The sequence below is a fragment of the Nannobrachium achirus genome, assembly GCF_963921795.1.
Source record: "Nannobrachium achirus genome assembly, chromosome: 18".
Taxonomy (NCBI): Eukaryota; Metazoa; Chordata; class Actinopteri; order Myctophiformes; family Myctophidae; genus Nannobrachium; species Nannobrachium achirus.
The window spans coordinates 20,353,435-20,371,949 of record NC_137825.1 but is presented as its reverse complement, the minus strand read 5'-3'; the positions used below and the strand labels follow the sequence as shown (position 1 = coordinate 20,371,949).

At 43.9% G+C, this 18,515-nt stretch overlaps 1 protein-coding gene across 1 annotated transcript in view; it reads right to left on the bottom strand.

Moving 5' to 3' along the window:
- The window catches only part of adkb (adenosine kinase b), a gene marked incomplete at its 5' end in the record, with an annotated part of 165,196 nt that overhangs the window by 42,093 nt on the left and 104,588 nt on the right, over positions 1 to 18,515 (bottom strand). Inside the window, one exon of the mRNA XM_080748188.1 lies at positions 5,752 to 5,922. Coding sequence (XP_080604314.1) covers positions 5,752 to 5,922 — 171 coding nt within the window. The remainder of the gene's footprint in view (positions 1 to 5,751; positions 5,923 to 18,515) is intronic.

Genomic DNA, 18,515 nt, shown 5'->3' with positions numbered 1-18,515 from the left:
ACGGTCTGCATGAGCCATCAGTGCACGAGTGGTGACTAGGGAAGGTTAGACGATCGCCGATTTTCGGATCAAAAGCTTTTATTCCGGTTTTAAAGACAAAGTCCGGGAATAGACGGCCTGGCTGAGAGTCCCTGGGGGGATGTGCGATATAGTACGGTTTTAACATTAAGGGGCCCCCCTTGGCTTAGAAGGTGTTAAGAAGCTATTTTTGAAAAGTCGTGAAAATACGTGAAAATCTTTGAATATATGTATTTTTGAAGTAAGCATTTGCAACTCAAATTTTGCTTCTGGGGGGTCCCTGGAACTAAATATTTTGAGATGGGGGTCCGTGCCCAAATACATAATAATTTTGAGGGTCCTTCACGTGAAAAGGTTTGAGCACCACCGACATAAAAACATATATATCCAAGACTTGAATATTCAAAGACTCAAAAATAGCAGATCTACAAGCTCACAGCGGTGGCACTCGGTGCCGCGCTGTGAGCTTGTATATCTGCTATTTTTCAATAGTTAACACACAAAATAATGCCTAATCATGCGCTCCCTGTCTAAATGGGTTAAACCCCCTCCCCCTATGAAGAACATTCATGGGGGCCCCGCGGTGAATCCTTGTACCCGGGGCCCCGAATTTGGTGCTACGCCCCTGGGTGGGGGTGGAGTGGAGTGGAGTGGAGTGGGGTGGAGTGGAGTGGGGTGGAGTGGGGGTGGCTGAGCGTGGCTGGGGCAGTCCTGTTGTCTGTCACTCACCCTGCAACGCTGCATGACCGCCAACCTGCTCTGGGCTGCAACACAACGGGGGGTCAAGGGCCTCGCCGTATGAACAGTCACTCTGGCTCGCGCCTCTCTGTTAGTCCTACTACTGCGGAGGCCAAGAGAAGTCAAAACACTTTGGACTCTGCAGTGGTGCCATAGATCTGTGGTTCTCAACCACTGTGCCTGGGGACCTAAAAGTTACTTTTAACCCTTTAAGTGCCTATCCCGAACATGTTCGGGATATTCGGGATCAAAAAAATTTTTTATTTGCTATTTTACTTACCCCGAGCTGCTTGGAGCAACGTGGGTGGTCCCGGCTCGCCCAGCGCTCACCAACGAGAGACGCTAGATGCTCCGACAATTTATTCCATTGAAAATGGTTTAAAATAAAGTTTAGACCCCCCCCAATGTTCACCCAATGTTCATTGTAGGCGGCGCGACGTATTCCAGGGTGCCTATCCCGAACATGTCCGGGATATTTAATAAAATTAATTATTTTATCGGAGGCCTCAATGAAGCCCCGGTCTAGACGTCCATCCTTGGCCGGGACTTAGACTCGGCCATCCACGGGCCGTATTCGCGCTAACGGCCAAATCGCGCCGCCCACTCCAATAATAAATCACATCTTTAGACAGGATTTTCTCCGGATTGTGTCCCCAGACCCAAAGAGAAAGTTTTTTGCGGCTGAAATAGCTTTAGATCGGGCTTCTAAAGGGGTTAGCATTTTGGCTACGTGTCAGCTAGCTTCCTCCTCTCGACACCCATAGCATTGACTGGAGTGAAAACACAAGGCAGTTGGGAGAGGGTCGACGAAAGCTATAAAGAAGGTCTATGGAGAAATTTCTGGCACTCTAGCACCCCTTGTGGCCGGATGGCACTGTATGAGTTAAATATAAATCCATGAATGTCTCTTTGTCTATCTGTGCTGGTGATTATGTTGTCAAATTACAGTAAAATAACTACAAATGCAATATTTAACAAAATGGTCACTTTAACAAGGTATTATAATTATATTCTCCACACTTGTATTCTCCCCATTTTGACAGAATGGTATATTCCCAGGTTCCGCAGGTCAGCCAAGTTTAGCTGCCCTTGAACAACCGTTCCAGGCTGCCATATCCAGCCCAAGAAACTGTAGAAACCCGGTGGAAAAAAACCGGTCAAAACCCAATTTTTTCTGCTCCATCTTTGCCATTCCCTAGCTTTTGCTGAACTGACGCCACTGCTTTGAGGGCCGTTAGCCTGGGGTGTACTGCTGCCGAAGCGCCCCCCCCCAGAACGCCGGTATAGTCCACTTTTTCCCCACCATGTGAGCAAATAGAATATTTGCAGCTTGCACAATCTGGCTGAAATAATTGTTTTCATCGTTTGAATATACAATCATCAGCCAAGCATAATGTCATGAAAGAGAGCCAATAGTAACAGATGAAATTCGGAAAGTTGAACGTTTTTATATTGACATTCAAGGTGTGTTAATCGATTCCCCACTCAGGCATTATTGAGTAACATGCAAGAAAACAATTCACCTTCAGAGTTGATGGTAGCTGCAGGTAACCTTTGAGCAGCACAGAGGCACATTCGGCTTCTATTAATGCCAGCTTGCTAACTATCAGTGATGATAGCGTTACATGATGTAACACAACAGACCTTTTCATTTAAATACACGAGATTATCTACGGCTGTGACATTCACCCGCTGACAACTATTTCACGTACTTAAACCACACCAGAGAAGGGACATACTGTATAGATGCCATCAGACAGGCAGAGATGAAGATGAGGCGGGTTGTTTTCATATTTGTCAAGGTGCGTTGTCACCAATGATGTTTTCATATTTGTCAAGGTGTGCACTAGGGATGAAAATGTCATATCACGATTATTGTGACCAAAGAAATTGCGATTTACAATATTATCGCGATAATCAAAATATCCCAAACATCCATTATCCTGGGGCGGAATGTTTGCAACGCGGATATGCAGCTCGGCAAATAAAAGGTGAATTGATCCCAGTGCATGACGGAGGACGACATCACGATAATTTAAATCTCCACGATACGATTAGTGTTTTTTATCACTATAAACGATAATATCGCTTATCATCCCATCCCTAATCACAAATAATGTCCTCATGTTGAGACTGAACATGAAGTCAGTCTATCCTAGTGACTGTGTGGTTAGTGATAGTTGACATACTATATGTACAGTATGTAAACTTACCAACAGGGGTTACGTGTACATAAATAAGCCTCAACTTCACTGTGCACATGCTTGCATTATAGGTACACTCCGGTTCTTAAATAAACAACACTACACCCCTGGCTTTAGCATCCCATTTGACTATCCTGGGAAAAAACCGGGGCTGTTTCGCCGTTCTTTGCTCGACTTGAATCCCGAAAGCGAGCCCGGACACAGAGCCTCAGAAAAAGATCATCTCTTTGAACAAACGTACGTTGTAATTATCCCCAGTCATTAAGCTATTTAGGCCTAGAATTATTGAATGCTTTAACTATTGAAAAATAGCAGATATACAAGCTGGCTGCGAGCTTTTTGAAAATCGTGAACATGTGTGCACATTTTTCAATATAAAATTTTCAAAGCAAAATTTTGCAACTCAAATCTCTGCTTCTGGGGGGTCCCTGGAACAACATGTTTTGAGATGGGGGTCTGCGGACAAATAAATGTAATTTTGGGGGTCCTTGACATGAAAAGCTTTGAGAACCACTGATTTAGAGGAAGGATTCCTCTAAAAGTCGGGTCAAAAATCTGGTCAAAGATATTCAAAGACTTGCACGCATTTTCACGTTTTTTCAAAAATATCAGATCTACAGAGCTTGTATATCTGCTATTTTTCAATAGTTAAAGCATAAAATAATGGTTAAAGTGGTTAAAATCTAACGCGACTCGGGGCGCGTTCCCGGTATTTGAGAGTTAAAGTGTAATGACGTGGAGGTGTGAGCAAACTTCTTAAGCAAACAGTTACAGTGCTGCCACCCACCCGAAAAAATACATAACGTTTGCAAAATGTACTCTGCGGTTTAGGAGACAGAATCGTTCCTCACGGCAATTAGGGAGAGAGAGAGAGAGAGAGAGAGATCGAGAGAGGGGGGGGGGGGCGCATATGCAAAAGGGAGGTCTTGTGGAGCTTATGGGGAGGAAGGGAGAGAGAGAGAGAGAAAAGGAGAGGGGAAAAGCTGAAGTCAGCAACAGCAATAAATCCTCAAATGCTGAGTAGTTTCTTCCAATTCTGTCCCGGTCTGTGGACCCCATCTCTAAACCCAAAGAAAGGGCTCTGTTTAGTAGCTTTAGCAGTGGGGAGGCCGAGTGCAGTCCAGAGATCTGCCCCCAGAGGTATAGTTTGTCTAGCCCTCAAATACCGGGAACGCGCCCGAGTCGCGTTAGAATCTAACCACTTTAACCATTGTTTTGTGCTTTAACTATTGAAAAATAGCAGATATACAAGCTGCGAGCTTGTAGATCTGCTATTTTTGAAAAATCGTGAAAATGTGTGCAAGTCTTTGAATATCTTTGACCCGATCTTTGACCCGACTTCTAAATCCTTCCTCTAAATCAGTGGTTCTCAAACTTTTTCATGTCAAGGACCCCCAAAATTACATTTATTTGGCCGCACACACCCATCTCAAAATATGTTGTTCCAGGGACCCCCCCAGAAGCAGATTTGAGTAAAAAATGTTTGCTTTGAAAAATATATATTGAAAAATATGCACACATTTTCACGATTAAAAAAAAATAGCAGATCTACCAGCTCGCAGCGCGGTGAGCTTGTATATCTGCTATTTTTCAATAGTTAAAGCATTCAATAATTCTAGGCCTAAATGGTCTAGGCGGTACCCCCGAAGTGAAGCGCCCCGCCGGCCTGTTAGACGATACTTCCCCGCAGCACCGCAGCACTGTGACCACGGCCTGACCTCCAACCAGCTACTCACTTCCACACGGCCGGGGAAAATCAATAGATTAACTGGCATGAAACGGTGACGCGATTAAGATGAATGATTACCAGGCTAATTCTTATCCATCTCTTTATGGGGCGCTGGGCTAAGTGAAATGTTAAATGGGTACATGGATTAAAAAAAAAGAAGGAAAAAAAAGCAGACAGGGCATTTCATTTCCCTTTCAACAAGGTGAGAGGATAGAATCTAAGGACCCCTTAGTTGAGAGAGAGATTAAGCAGGGACCCCAACAACCTGTTCATAGATTCCATATAGTTTCATTGTTTGACAGCACAATCATCAGTGTATTTTGGTTTCAGATATTTAACCACTTGAACCGTCAATACTTAATAAACTTAAAAAATAGCCGATCTGCGAGGCGTTGTGAGCTTGTAGATCTGCTATTTTTGGCCTAAGTTCTCAGAATATGGACACTACGGTGCATGACAAGTGGTTAAAAAAAAAAAGGATAAAAAAACGTCCCATCACTCAAATGGTACGTGATTAATGGTGCATTTATATAGTGCTTTTATCCAAGGTGTTTACATAGATTGTGCATTACATTCACCCATTCACACACACATTCATACACCGATGGCGGAGGAAACCATGCAAGGCACCAACCTGCTCACCATGAGCAACTAGGGGTTCAGAGTTTCAAGGACTCTTCGACATTAACTCAGGTGGAGCCCGGATTCGAACTGGGAACCCTTCATGCTCTAATGTCGGTTTCTCTACCCCTGAGCTATGCTGCCCCCAAAGATTTGGAGGACCCCCTGTAGTAACTCTGAGGACCCCCTAGGGGTCCCGGAACCCCTGTTGAAAACCCATGTTCTAAATGTATGCACTCCCTTCTTTTCTGGCTAAGAAACTCAAGCCCCTCACACATGTGCACACACACACACACACACGCACACGCACACACACACACACACACACACACACACACACACACACACACACACACACACACACACACACGTTTTGAACTTTGCAGAGGTACACCTCTCCTGAAGGCCCTGACAAATGGCCGTGTTGTTTGTTGCACTCACCGTCTCGTTGCCGAACACAATGTCGACGTACGGCATGACCTTCATCAGCGGCTCCTTGAAGAACTGGCTGATGAACGGCGCCGAGAGGTTCAGGCAGAAGATCTTGTTGTTTTCAGAGGCGTGCTTGGCCACCTTGAGGATGGACTCCGGAGACACGGTCAGGAAAAATCCCTGGAAAAACGAGAGAAGCAATATTCAACTAGGGCTGTCACAATTATTACATAATCGTCTAATCGAAATTATTTTGTCATAATCGTCATAATCGTGAATGTTGAAAAATGTCAGAAATAGTGGAAATAGCAGATCTACAAGCTCACAACGCGTCGCATCGCGACGCGTTGTGAGCTTGTAGATCGGCTATTTCCACTATCAATGTTATTTTTTAAGTAGTAAGTTGTCAAATATGTCAGTAATGTATTTGTATATTTAGGTTATGTGTCATATCTACCATAAATGCAACTTCAAAGCCTAAAAGCCAACTATCAACGACAAAAACACAATTAAATCGTTAATCGCCAATTATTTGAGTGACAATTAATCGTCATGTAAAATGTCATATCGTGACAGCCCTGTATTCAACTCACATCATGTTTTCTAGTGGTTTTGATCAGTGGTGGAAAATGTACTGACATTTTTTACTTGAGTAAAAGTATCAATACTGCAATGTAGAAATACTCCGTTACAAGTAAAAGTCCAGAATTCAAAATGTACTTGAGTAAAAGTATGAAAGTATTGGCATCAACATTTAATGAAATTACCAAAAGTGAAAGTACAAAATGTTTGAAAATAGCCGATCTAAAGCTCGCATCGCAACACGTTGTGAGCTTGTAGATCAGCCATTTTTAAACATCCAAGGTATAGAATAGGGCTAAAGTGCATGAATGTATGTTTTATAATATAATCATTTATATCTGCAAAGTATCAATCAATCAATCTAGTAACTAAAGTTTTCAAATAAATGTAGTGGAGTAAAAGTACAATATTTGGATCCGAGATGTAGTGGAGTAGAAGTAAAAGTACTGAAAACTGGAAACACTCAAGTAAAGTACAAATGCCTCAAAACTGTAATTAAGTACAGTACTTAAGTACATGTACTTAGTTATTTTACACCACTGGTTTTGATTGCCCCTGCCCTGAGAAAAAAACGATCCCCGCGGCCCTTCTGTGCAAGTCGGCATCGTTTTGTGGCTTTTGACAGCGGAACATGGGCCTAAATGGACTGAACCGTACAGGCAAGCCCACCTCGGATAAATAAAACTGCTAATTTGTGGCTTTTGGATTCTGACAGGGCGATTTTTGGGGGTGACACGGTGCGGTGTTATTAAAATAACATGAGAGACAAACGGTGGTCGTATAGCTCACTTGGAGCGTTTATCTCAAACGGGTTCTTGGAAACATGTACAAGGGAGGAAAAAAAGGGGGGGCAGGAAAAAATCCATCCAGGACAAAGCTCGTGGCCGGAGTCCAAGGCTTGTACTGAAGGAAGCAACACATGCACGTATCCGATGATAGGGGGAACAAAAGTCTCGTCTGGACTCTCCTTACTTGGAAACAAGAGAGGCAGGTCCACTCATTGTGTGAATGAATACAAATCAGGTAAGAAAACACCTTTGTGTTTCAGGTTGAAACCCGACGCGAGACTCTCCTGCAAACCGCACAAAAACACTCCTCCTTTGATACTGATCTTCTTAACCTTGTTTTTCAGCAACAAGCTTCTCTATAAAACCACTGTGTCACAATAGGGGCAGGGTAAAAGGGAGGGGAGGGGAAGTGGGGGACATTTCAGCATGGTGATACATTTAATCTGGCTGAAAAGCTTCCATTGTGGCCAACAGTGTAGTTCTCGTTTAAGCACGTATGACATTTGCAGGAATGGAGGAGCGACCTTCGTGTAAAAGAATAGAATATAATACCAATGAATCTAGGGTGGCTGTGTAAGTCAATCAAACGTACAATGTATTACAACGACGCCAGTGGTTTTTACAAATTCATTGGAGTGTTTCACTCTAGTGCAGTGGTTCTCAACCTGTGGGTTGGGACCCCCAGGGGGGTCCCCGAATTATTTTGGGGGGTCCCCAGATGATTAACTTAATGTGCAACATTGTTTTCTCACTCCACAGTAAACAAACCAACATAAGGTTTAAGTGTATAGAGGGTATCTACACATTTCTAAAGTGGCAATTTTAAGACTTTTTAATAACTCTAAAATGACAAATTAAACATTGGCCATATAGCCAAATATTAGAGACAGAAATTGTGACAATAGCTGCTATTTTCACAATAGAACCATGTTATACGAAATGTAACGCCTCAACTCTTAGTGCTTGTCAGGGTGGGGGGGTCGCCAGTTAAAATATGATTATTTTGTGGGTCGCGGCCTGAAAAGGTTGAGAACCACTGCTCCAGTGAGACTCTCTCATCATTACTTTACAGTTACAGTATGCATGTCATGTGGTTTTGGGGGGGAAACGTCTTTCATTGCGGACTGGGTCAGTGCCCGTGGGTTGCTATGTCATGGTGCCATCTGTTGCGGAGGAGAGGTGTTTTGAAAGGGCCTGCGGAACACAAAAGGAACTCACTCCAGGCTAATGGCCCATCATTGACCCTGGCATTTTTCTTTTGCAATGTGCCAACGTGTCGGTGGAAGGGAGATTGTTTTCTGACACAAATGGCCCTTTTTGTAGTCGAAAATAAACTGTCACGGTTACCATAATGCTGCCTCTTGATCAAAGGCCCGTGGCTTGATCAAATATCCTGAGGGGTGGTGAACTTTAAAAGCCATGCCACATTCGCTTCTCTGATCACACACTGGCTCTGTGCAATTTTACCTCCAACAACACTATCACTGCCAGCACACATACTGTATGATCACACTGGATTGCAGAGATAGAGATCCCCCTTTTTTCTAGAAGGAGAATTAACCACTTTAAACCTGGCGTCCCTATGTTGGGTATGTCATTATAGGCAGACATTTTTGTAAATGTTCCAATAGCTAAAATAGACGATAACAAGCTCACAAAGCATTGTGATGCATTCTGAGCTTGTAGATGCACTATTGTCACCGTGCGACACAAGTATAACATAAGGCTTAAGTGTTTAAAAACCACTAAGCTGATTTCTGGTTAAACTCAATCTTCATGACTTGTTTTACAATATCTATAAGTACATCATTTATATAATCTCTAGATATTGAAAAGTTCCCAATTCGAGTTTCCTCAAAGAATGCATTCATGCAGTCTCAGCTGTTATATATTTATTTTATTTTTAATCCATCACCCATGTAAAACGTCTTCTGTTAGGAATTGCTTTGTGTGTGGGTGTGTTTGATGTTATGTTAACAGAAAATGCCAGTGGCATCCCTTTCATAAAACAAGTCAGATGATTTTTTTTCTTTTTCTTTTTTTCATTCAATTGAATTCCCAAACTTTGTGACTCCAGTGGCTTGTGGGCAGACAAAACCAGAAGCCTGAGCCATGTGAAATTCCAGTTCCCATCGGCAGACTTGACTTTGCGGACAGGGGAAACATGAGAAGTTAAGTCTTTAGCGCTGTGGCCATGGATCATGTGTCGAGAATAACAGATACGGTTTCCCCAGGTGTCAGGGAGCCTTGTGAAGGGGACAATGATCACGTTTCCAGGTCAGGGTGATCAAAGTGCTCTCGGTACACTTTGTACAATTTCCATCCAAACATTTAATGAAGGCATTCACATCTCGGAGAGATGCATTTTCCTGGCAAACGATATAATAAGAAGCGATGTCTGGCCATGTCGAGCAGTAATTTGAGGGAAGACGTTTGGAAGAGCAACGCGTCCATTTTCAGCGCTTAATCCATTTAGGCCTTTATTGAATGCTTTAACTATTGAAAAATAGCAGATATACAAGCTCACAGCGCGGCACCGAGTGCCGCGCTGCGAGCTTGTAGATCTGCTATTTTTGAAAAATCATGAACATTTTTGCAAATCTTTGAATATCTCATTTTCAAAGTGAACATTTGTAACTCAAACATTTGCTTCTGGGGGGTCCCTGATACAAAATATTTTGAGATGGGGGTCGGCGGCCAAATACATATAATTCTAGGGGTCCTTGACATGAAAAAGTTTGAGAACCACTGACGTAGAAACATGTGTTTTTAAAAAAAAAAAACCTTAGAAGAATTTAGAAGACGCTTAAAGAATCGGGTCAAAATTCAAATGTTCACAATTTTTCAAAAATAGCAGATCTACAAGCTCGCAGCGGGGCACTCGGGGTCGTGCTGTGAGCTTGTAGATCTGCTATTTTTTTAAATAGTTGAAGCATCTTCTTCTACTTCTTCTACCATCTTCTACTTCTTGTGCATGTTTGAAATAGTTGAAGCATAAAATAATAATACGTATCCGTCCCGGTCTAAACAGGTTAACCCAAAAGAGGAATGACTCGCACACCACTTGCACAAAGACGATGTCTAAATGCTAGTGTGAGTTGAGAGGACTGTGGTAATCTAACCACACAGAGGTCTCATTCTGCAGCGGCGGCGGACTGTCACTCGCCGCCGCATTGTATCACTGTGTTTTTGTCCTAGGGCTCCTCAGGTCTGAGGAGCCTGGGTGTGATGGATGGCATGATGTCACCGGGGCCGAAAATAAAAGTGGACATGTGAAGGGTAAAAATGATCTATTTTGGGAAGGGCATTTTCACTTGTGCCACCAGCGGCGGTGGTCATGGGAAGAAAGCAGTTTTGTACCTAGGTTCTATTTTAATTCTGCTGGGGCAGGGGGAGGGGCAGGGGGAGAGGGGAGGGGAGGGGAGGGGTGCGTTTAGAATACTGTATCAGGACACTTTCACTCGACACCTCCCATTACTCAGAGGAATGATGGGAGAGAACACACACACAAAATGAACGCCACCTCCAAGCAAAGTGGAAATACGGTACCTACAACACTCGTGCCCAATTACGTCCCAAGTATCCAGACAATCAGAGGTCGCCGGTCGCCTGCTGATACGTCTGGTGACATCTAAATTCAATTAAATAGTACTGGGTGGAAGCCATGTGAAAAAATATATTATAACTAGAAGCAGTGCTCTTCCGAGCACAGGTCTCCACCAGGTCAGGTAGGTCATGGTGGCGCTAAATGTGTCATGTCGTCATTGGCCTTTAACGGCAATGTGACACTGCATGCATGATTTGAGGCATTTTGTTCCAAAAATTTGTTTGAAAAAAATCAACCTGCTGGTGGCGCTATAATGTTTTCAATGTGAAAAGGGTGGCATTTGTTCCTTGACCTAGTGGGAATGTGGGTGCAGAATTTATCTGTAATCACCAGCTGCGTTCATGATTTAAGTCATTTTGTTCAAAATGGACCAATCCTGCAAACTTTGGAAGCCAATGTTAGCCAATTAGGATGGAATATGAAATATCGGACAGATCCGTCTTGATCACATGACTATAGAGATACTGTGTACGGATTTGCATGTTTTCTTTGGATAAAATCACAAGGAATAATAGGAAAAAAAATGTTTTACATAAGTCGGCCTCCTGGTGGCAGATATGAAAAATAAAATAGTGTTTGGCAAAACTAGTCTTCAGAGTACTGTAGTTAGCGCAAGTTCTTCAGCAGCTGTCCGCCTACATTCAATTTAGATTTCCCCACACATATCAGCAGGTGGAGATCTCTGATCGCCTGGCTATTCGAGACTACTGTCCAAGCGGCCCCCATCGTATCGCAGCTCTCTCTTCTCGCTAGAGAGCTTTGTACCGGCGGCAATGACTTCCTTATTGTCTGGGAGGTCCGGTGAGCTCAGTTAACAGTGCTTCCATCAAAGCACATACAAAGACCCTGCCTTGTGCTTTCCTATGTCATTACCATAGGCTGGGGGGGGGGCATCATCATGCTCTCATGGTGCGGCGGGTTCATTACGCAGAATTAGATGTCACACAGATCAGTGTGTGCGTGATGCCCACACACTGGTCCCTGCCTCGGTTATCTTTGTGAAGCGCCTTTGCGGTGGTCGGATCGATAGCCGAGGTTTGGAGCTTCATTAGCTCAGTGTGACTCCCAGCTCCATCAAGAGCACCTCTGGCACGCTACACTGGCGTTCCCAGCAGGGGTGTCACAAGGGGGGGGGGGGAGTGGGACTGAGTTACTAAGGCCCAAGGTGGATCGGGGCCTTAATTATTTTATAGCCATTTAGCTATTGAAAAATAGCAGATATAAAAGCTCACAGCGCAAGCTTGTAGATCTGCTATTTTAGAAAAGTTGTGAAAATGTGTGCAAATCTTTGAATATATGCATTTTTTAAGCTAACATTTCATTTGTAACTCAAATTTTGCTTCTGGTGGGGGGTCCCTGAAAGTCTGAAACTAAATATTTTCAGATGGGGGTCCATGGCCAAATACACATGAAAAGGTTTGAGCACCACTGACAGAAACATTTAAAAAAAAAACTTAGAAGGATTTGAAATATTCAAAGATTTTCACGAAAAAAAAAAAAAAAAAATAGCAGATCTACAAGCTCGCAGCGTGGCACTCGGTGCCGCGCTGTGAGCTTGTATATCTGCTATTTTTCAATTGTTAAAGCACAGGGGGCCCCCACAGTGAATCCTTGTACCCAGGGCCCAGAATTTGGTGCGACACCCCTGGCGTTCCCAGATCTATTTTACTCCCCTTATATCCAAGAGGCCCTGCTGTTTTACACAAATAGACACACGGAGCCACATCCACACAAACACACCTTCACACTGGAGAGCAAAAACAGGGGCTCTGCTCTCGCTCTACCAGATAAGGGAGTGAGAGAGGACAGAGAGAGAGAGAGGTAAGTGAGTAATGGGGCCACAAAGTATCTTCTTGAGTGAGTGGGAAAAGAAAAAACCACAGAGACAACAAGAAAAGCTTTCAGGGGATACTCTATATTCCTGAAACGAGCTTCAAAGGGAGATTATAAAAGGTACATTTATAATTGCAGTTGTTTCACGGTCATTCATATTAACCGCTTAAAACCTACATTCGGTTCAATGTCAAAATAGTGAAAATAGCCAAACTACAAGCTTGTAAATTTTCACCTAGAATTGCGACCGTCAGGTCGCAGTTACTATCAAAACCTCCACTAGCTGTCAGTCAGTCTGTCCGTCACATCACACTTTTGCCCTACTCATATCTCTGCCACCGTTGCCCCTATCAATGCCAAACTTTGCACACACACCCCTGATTTCTCACATGGCCCTCTTCTAGCGCCACCATGAGGCTGATTATTGCATAACACATTTTTGGACACTGCTCCTACAGACTTTGGCCTAAAATCACGCTAAGCGGTTCACCGTATCTCTAAAGTCAATAAGTCATGTTATCAACATGGATCTGTCCCATTTCCCATATTCCCTCCTGATTGGCTACGACTGCCTTCTAAAGTTTGTGTATGCGACGTGACGGGCGCTTATCTCCCGATTAGGAGTCTTACTGGTATGATATGCCCAGAATAGGGATGCTAGTGTTCAACTGGTTAACTAACCACTTGTCATACTTTACACTTTGTCTTACAATGATGTCATGCAAAAACAGCCTTTTACAAGCTGCTATTTTGTTTGACTCTGAAAATGTTAGAAAATGTTCACCTATAATGACCAGCCCAAGTTAGAGACGCCAGGTTCAAAGTGGTTAACCTTTGGTATGCCAAGCTAGCGTGCTATTGGAGTTTTTTAGACGCCAATATCGTTTTCTACATCCGGGAACAGGACCACCAGACAGTCAGTTTAATCTGAAAACACCTTCAATTAGACCAGGGGAAAAGATAACAAATGGACTTTAGAGGTAAAAAAAAAGAAAAGAAAAAGAAAATCCCTCCACAGCCTGATTCAGCATTCCCAGCACTTTCACAATATGTTTGATCTGACTGCGAGGCAATCCAACCGCACTGATAGCATCTGCTTCTTCTTCTTTCGCTAACATTAAGAATCATGTTCGGGAGGACCTTATCAGATATCTAGGAATTCATCCACTTCTTCTGAAGGGGCTGGAGGGAGGCCAACCATACTGGAAACTAAGGGAGGAGGGGTGGGGTGGGGTGGGGTGGGGTGGGGGGCGCAGGGTAAGCTTGTAAAGCACTTGGAGATGAGGGAAAGGCGGTATCGTGTCAGCTAGGATCTCCAGGGCAACATAAATGTGCCACAAACCCTGGATTTAACAACTGTGCCGAGACATTACTTACTAACCGCGGCAGCATTTATTTCTCAAAAAATCTTCCTCTGGTTTAAATATTACCCAATTTACCCAAACTGATTATATATTTTCCAAATGTTGCGGATGTCTCCTGTGGCACACGTGACATAACAGCGATGCAGCTGGAAGGGGGACCGCGGCAGCAACTAAAAAACGTACCTGGTCAAGGTCATCCTTAATGAGCGTGGATAAAACGGGACATTAAGGGCGAACCGCAGAACACTTCGGGCGGCGTGTCACACACACTACACCCGGCCGGCAATTTGTACGGCCATCACAGAACATAATCACATTAACCCCGGATGCCTCCGCTGCAAAGGAGCAAAGGCAAAAACTAAGTTGCATGAGGAGGGGGGAAACTAGTTTTGACTGGTACGTGTCAAATGTGGATCTACACTTTTCTAAAACTTTTAGATTTTCACCAAATGTATCCACCTCTTTCCGCGGGAGTTTACTGGAAATTATTTGGACCACACTTCCGGTTTAACAGCAGACATACAAGCTCACGTCGCGTTGCCGATGCAACCTGTTGTGAGCTTGTAAATTACACTCAGCTGCGGTGCCGGAAGCTCGGTACAACATCTGCGCAATGCACTATGGGGCGTTGGAAAGTCGTGGATAGGGATGCTAGGGTTCAAGTGGTTAAACCACGTTCAACCTGGCATCTCTATTTTGGGCATGTACCGTAGCTAAAACAATATTCTAAAACAAATTACAAATAGTGAAGATAGCAGGTCTACAAGCTCACGATGCGTCACATCGCGATTGGCTATTTCCACTGGTCATCGTACTGTACATTGAAGTACTGTATATAGGGCTTGAGTGGTTAACTCAAAACCACAAAATAAGAAGTTAGTGTTGCTGGCATCACAACAGTGAAAAGAATTGGGGCGATTAGAGGGTATCTTGCAACATGGTAACATGAGATGGGCTTCGGGGGGCTCTTGTCTTCAAATGGCTGGCTTTTGCTCTCTCCTGTACTGTTCCAGAGTTCCAGCAATGTGTTGGCCAGGGTAAGAGGCCAGCCTGAGAGGGAGAGGGGAATGCCAAGGAATGTACTTAAGATCTAAAACAGACAAGATTTAAAGCCAAGAGCATTCAAATGCCAGTACTAATCCACAAAATAATTCAGTGCACAGCACAAACCAACTCCCTCTTACAGATACCATATGTTACCTCTGTTAGGAAGACGAAACAAAACATCATTCCGGCAAAAGAAGCAATGCTTTCTTCCCCCCCCCCAACAAATTCTGTTATGGTGGTAATGAAAGCATGGGCACAACAAAGAGATGTGCGCGCACGCACACACACAGGCAAGCGTGCAAACACGCACACGCGCATGCACGCGCTCCAGAGTAAGTCGATTTCCACTTCATTTTCTACTGTTGTTTCTTCCACCATCACTGGAGGCTGAGGCAAGGATAGAACAAACTGTTTGGTTTGCAGGGAGTTAAAACTTGCTAATGCATACACTCTCAAGTGTCCTTGTCTGCCACACTGCACTTAATTAGCATTTTAGCGCAAGCAGTTCTCTCTCCTTCAGTGCCTCTGAAGGGGAAACATCACTGAGACACACACACACACACACACACACACACACACACACACACACACACACACACACACACACACACACACACACACACACACACACACACACACACACACACACACACACACACACACACACACACACACACACACACACACACACACACACACACACACACACACACACACAAATATTTTTGGAGTCAAGTTTGAACTCCCGCAGTTCCTATGCTACTTCAGTTCAGGATGGGGAATGGAAGAGGAGTTGGTGGGGGCTGGTGGGGGGGGGGGGGGGGGGGGGGGGGCTGGGGGGGCGATGGAAAATGGAATAGAAATCTGCAAAACACACCTATATGGAAACAGATGTTGAGACTTGAGATTTTTCTCAGCTGAATTGGCTTGAAAGGACATATATATTAATATATGGGTCAGATGTATAAAGCAGGGGTGCAGTCAGTGTCGGGGTGTCTGCTGCTGCTGCGGCGCGGCCCGCCAAAGGGGTTTCCAGTTTCAGCGGGCCAAAGTGACCACAGAAGGTCACAAACAGACAGAAACCAAATCTCCGCAGACATTCCTCCACACTGTCGCACAGAAGTGAACATTTCCAAATGTGCCACTCTGTGGACGTAAATGAATTAGCAACACTCAACTTAAACGCGGCGGCGAAGAACCAGCGGGACAATCCCTCACTGTTCGAACGAAAAACGATCAGCCCAGCGAGAGCGAGAGCTGGTGGTGCACCCGATCGGAAAATTGCAGGTAATTGCTGAAGCCATTGAATCAAATTTGGTTTTGGTTGAGAGACTAAAATAACAAAGCTCTGATTGCTGAAAAGACAAGGGCAGGGTGCTCGGCGGGCCCTGTTGCTCACAGTTAATTTGATACATATTTCTCCCCCCTCGCAAATGTCTGAGGTGCTGGCAAGAGACCGAAAAGAGAGAGGGGGGTGGGGGGTGCGACCCCCACTTTTCCCTGCAAATACTATCCATCTGCCATATTACATTTAACCAGCATGAGAGGCAAAGGGAGTGCCCTTGCACAATATTGTGTGAAGGCTGTCAAACTCAATGCAGGAGCCCGGTGCCCACTGTTTGGAGCCAAGGGCATGGGATGGGGGGGCTGCTTAAATTCACTCTAATAATAATAACTCCTGACTGCGTCAGCTCAGTGCCAGCAAAGGAGCGTGTAAAGCAAAAAAAGAAAAAAAAAAGTATCCTTAATTATTCATTCCTAAAAAATGTCTACTTGCAACTGTAATCTGATGTCCCTGCGTCTCAACACAAACTGCCAACAGCTTTTTGCGTAATCGCCAAATTAGAATTTGAGATTAAGTACGAGAGTAGTAGTAGTTGTTGTAGGGTATTACACCTTTCCGAAAGTGCAAAGCAAGAAGTCCCTCAATGTATATTTTTCTGCTGAGCACAGTTTCAGTTCTTGACTCTGCAGGCTACTGTGGTCATATGGTATTCTACAGAAAAATGGTGAGGAAAAAAGTGCAGTACAGTCCATTACATTTTGAAGTGATTTACACTGCAAAATCCTTAGTGTCAATTTCACTCTTGAGAGTATACGAATTGACCTGTAAGGGTATGGATACTTATCGTCGTTGTCGGGTGGAAACCTTGTATCTCCAAGTTTCAAATTTGTATGTTCTTTTGCAAAGTGAAGCCCTGCTTCATCATACAAGGCCGTCGCGCAAAAGTAGTGAAAACAGCAGATCTACAAGCACACAATTGTAGATCGGCTGCTTTCACTAGTTTAAATCATTTTTGAGCGGTGGTCACAACGCTCCTATACGTGGCCGTGTGTGTGGGTCTGTCTGTCTGTCTGTCTGTCTGTCTGTATGCGTGTCTGTCTGTATGTTGTATGTAGCCTGTATGTAGTACCTTTTGTGACCACACATGTTAAGGGAGGGGCGCTGTTGTTCAGGCCAGGCCAGGCCAGACACCCACCCACCCACACACATACACACACACACACACACACACACAATATATATATATTTGTTTTGCTGTTGCGCAGCCTCCACGACCACCGCTCAGTTCACACGGGTGTGATTTTTAAATGGTAAATGCAAAACTAACGGTTTTGGACATACAAGGTTTTCACCCGACAACGACGATATGGTCCAAGGGATTTCCACACCTGTATAATTGGGAACATAATGTCAGCAGCATAACATAACATTGCACTAGGTCTCCGTTGCTTGTATCACTGGCCTTGACTGATACAAAATAGAGCCCGACTCTGGTATCAGTACGCCACTAAAAAACCAAGTTCGGAAAATCAATTGCCTGCAGGCAAGAAGTGTGAACTCTCATACCCTTAGCACAACTTCCTTGAAAGTGCAGGTCCTAAATCAAATCAAGCAGAGCCAATGCACGGTGGAATTGTGCAAAAAAAAAAAGAAAAAAAAATGACACGGTTATATAAAATGACAACTAGAGGAGAAATACAGCCAACTGTCAATGCCAGGAAACTTTTTGAGTTCATTTATTTATTCCCTGTTCCGTGTGTTATTATCTTCTCGGCACAGTGATGATGCTAGGAGTCAGCACTGATCATCTTTGTTTTCCTCGGGCCTGGGGAGGTGAAATATTGAATGCACAAAAGATGATGTAAACATGCTGTACACAGGAGGACATGCATGGGGGCATAAACAGCCCGGTGGATGGATGCTGTGGTGCACAGAACCTTTGAGTTCTTTCCCATGTTGTGACATAATCTTCATCAAAATGACGGATTCTGTTGTCGCTGCACATTTTATAGCACACTGTCTAGAAAAGGATTTGTCTGTATGTCACTGTCGGGCCAAAACATTGTATCTCCAAATTTCAAATGTGTATGTTTTTCCGCAAAGTAAAGCCCTGCTTCATCGTACAAGGCCGTCGCACAAAAGTAGTGAAAACAGCAGATCTACAAGCAGATCGGCTGTTTTCACTAGTTTAAATCATTTAAAAAATGATAAATACAAAACAAACGATTTTGGACATACAAGGTTTTCACCCGACAATGACGATATAC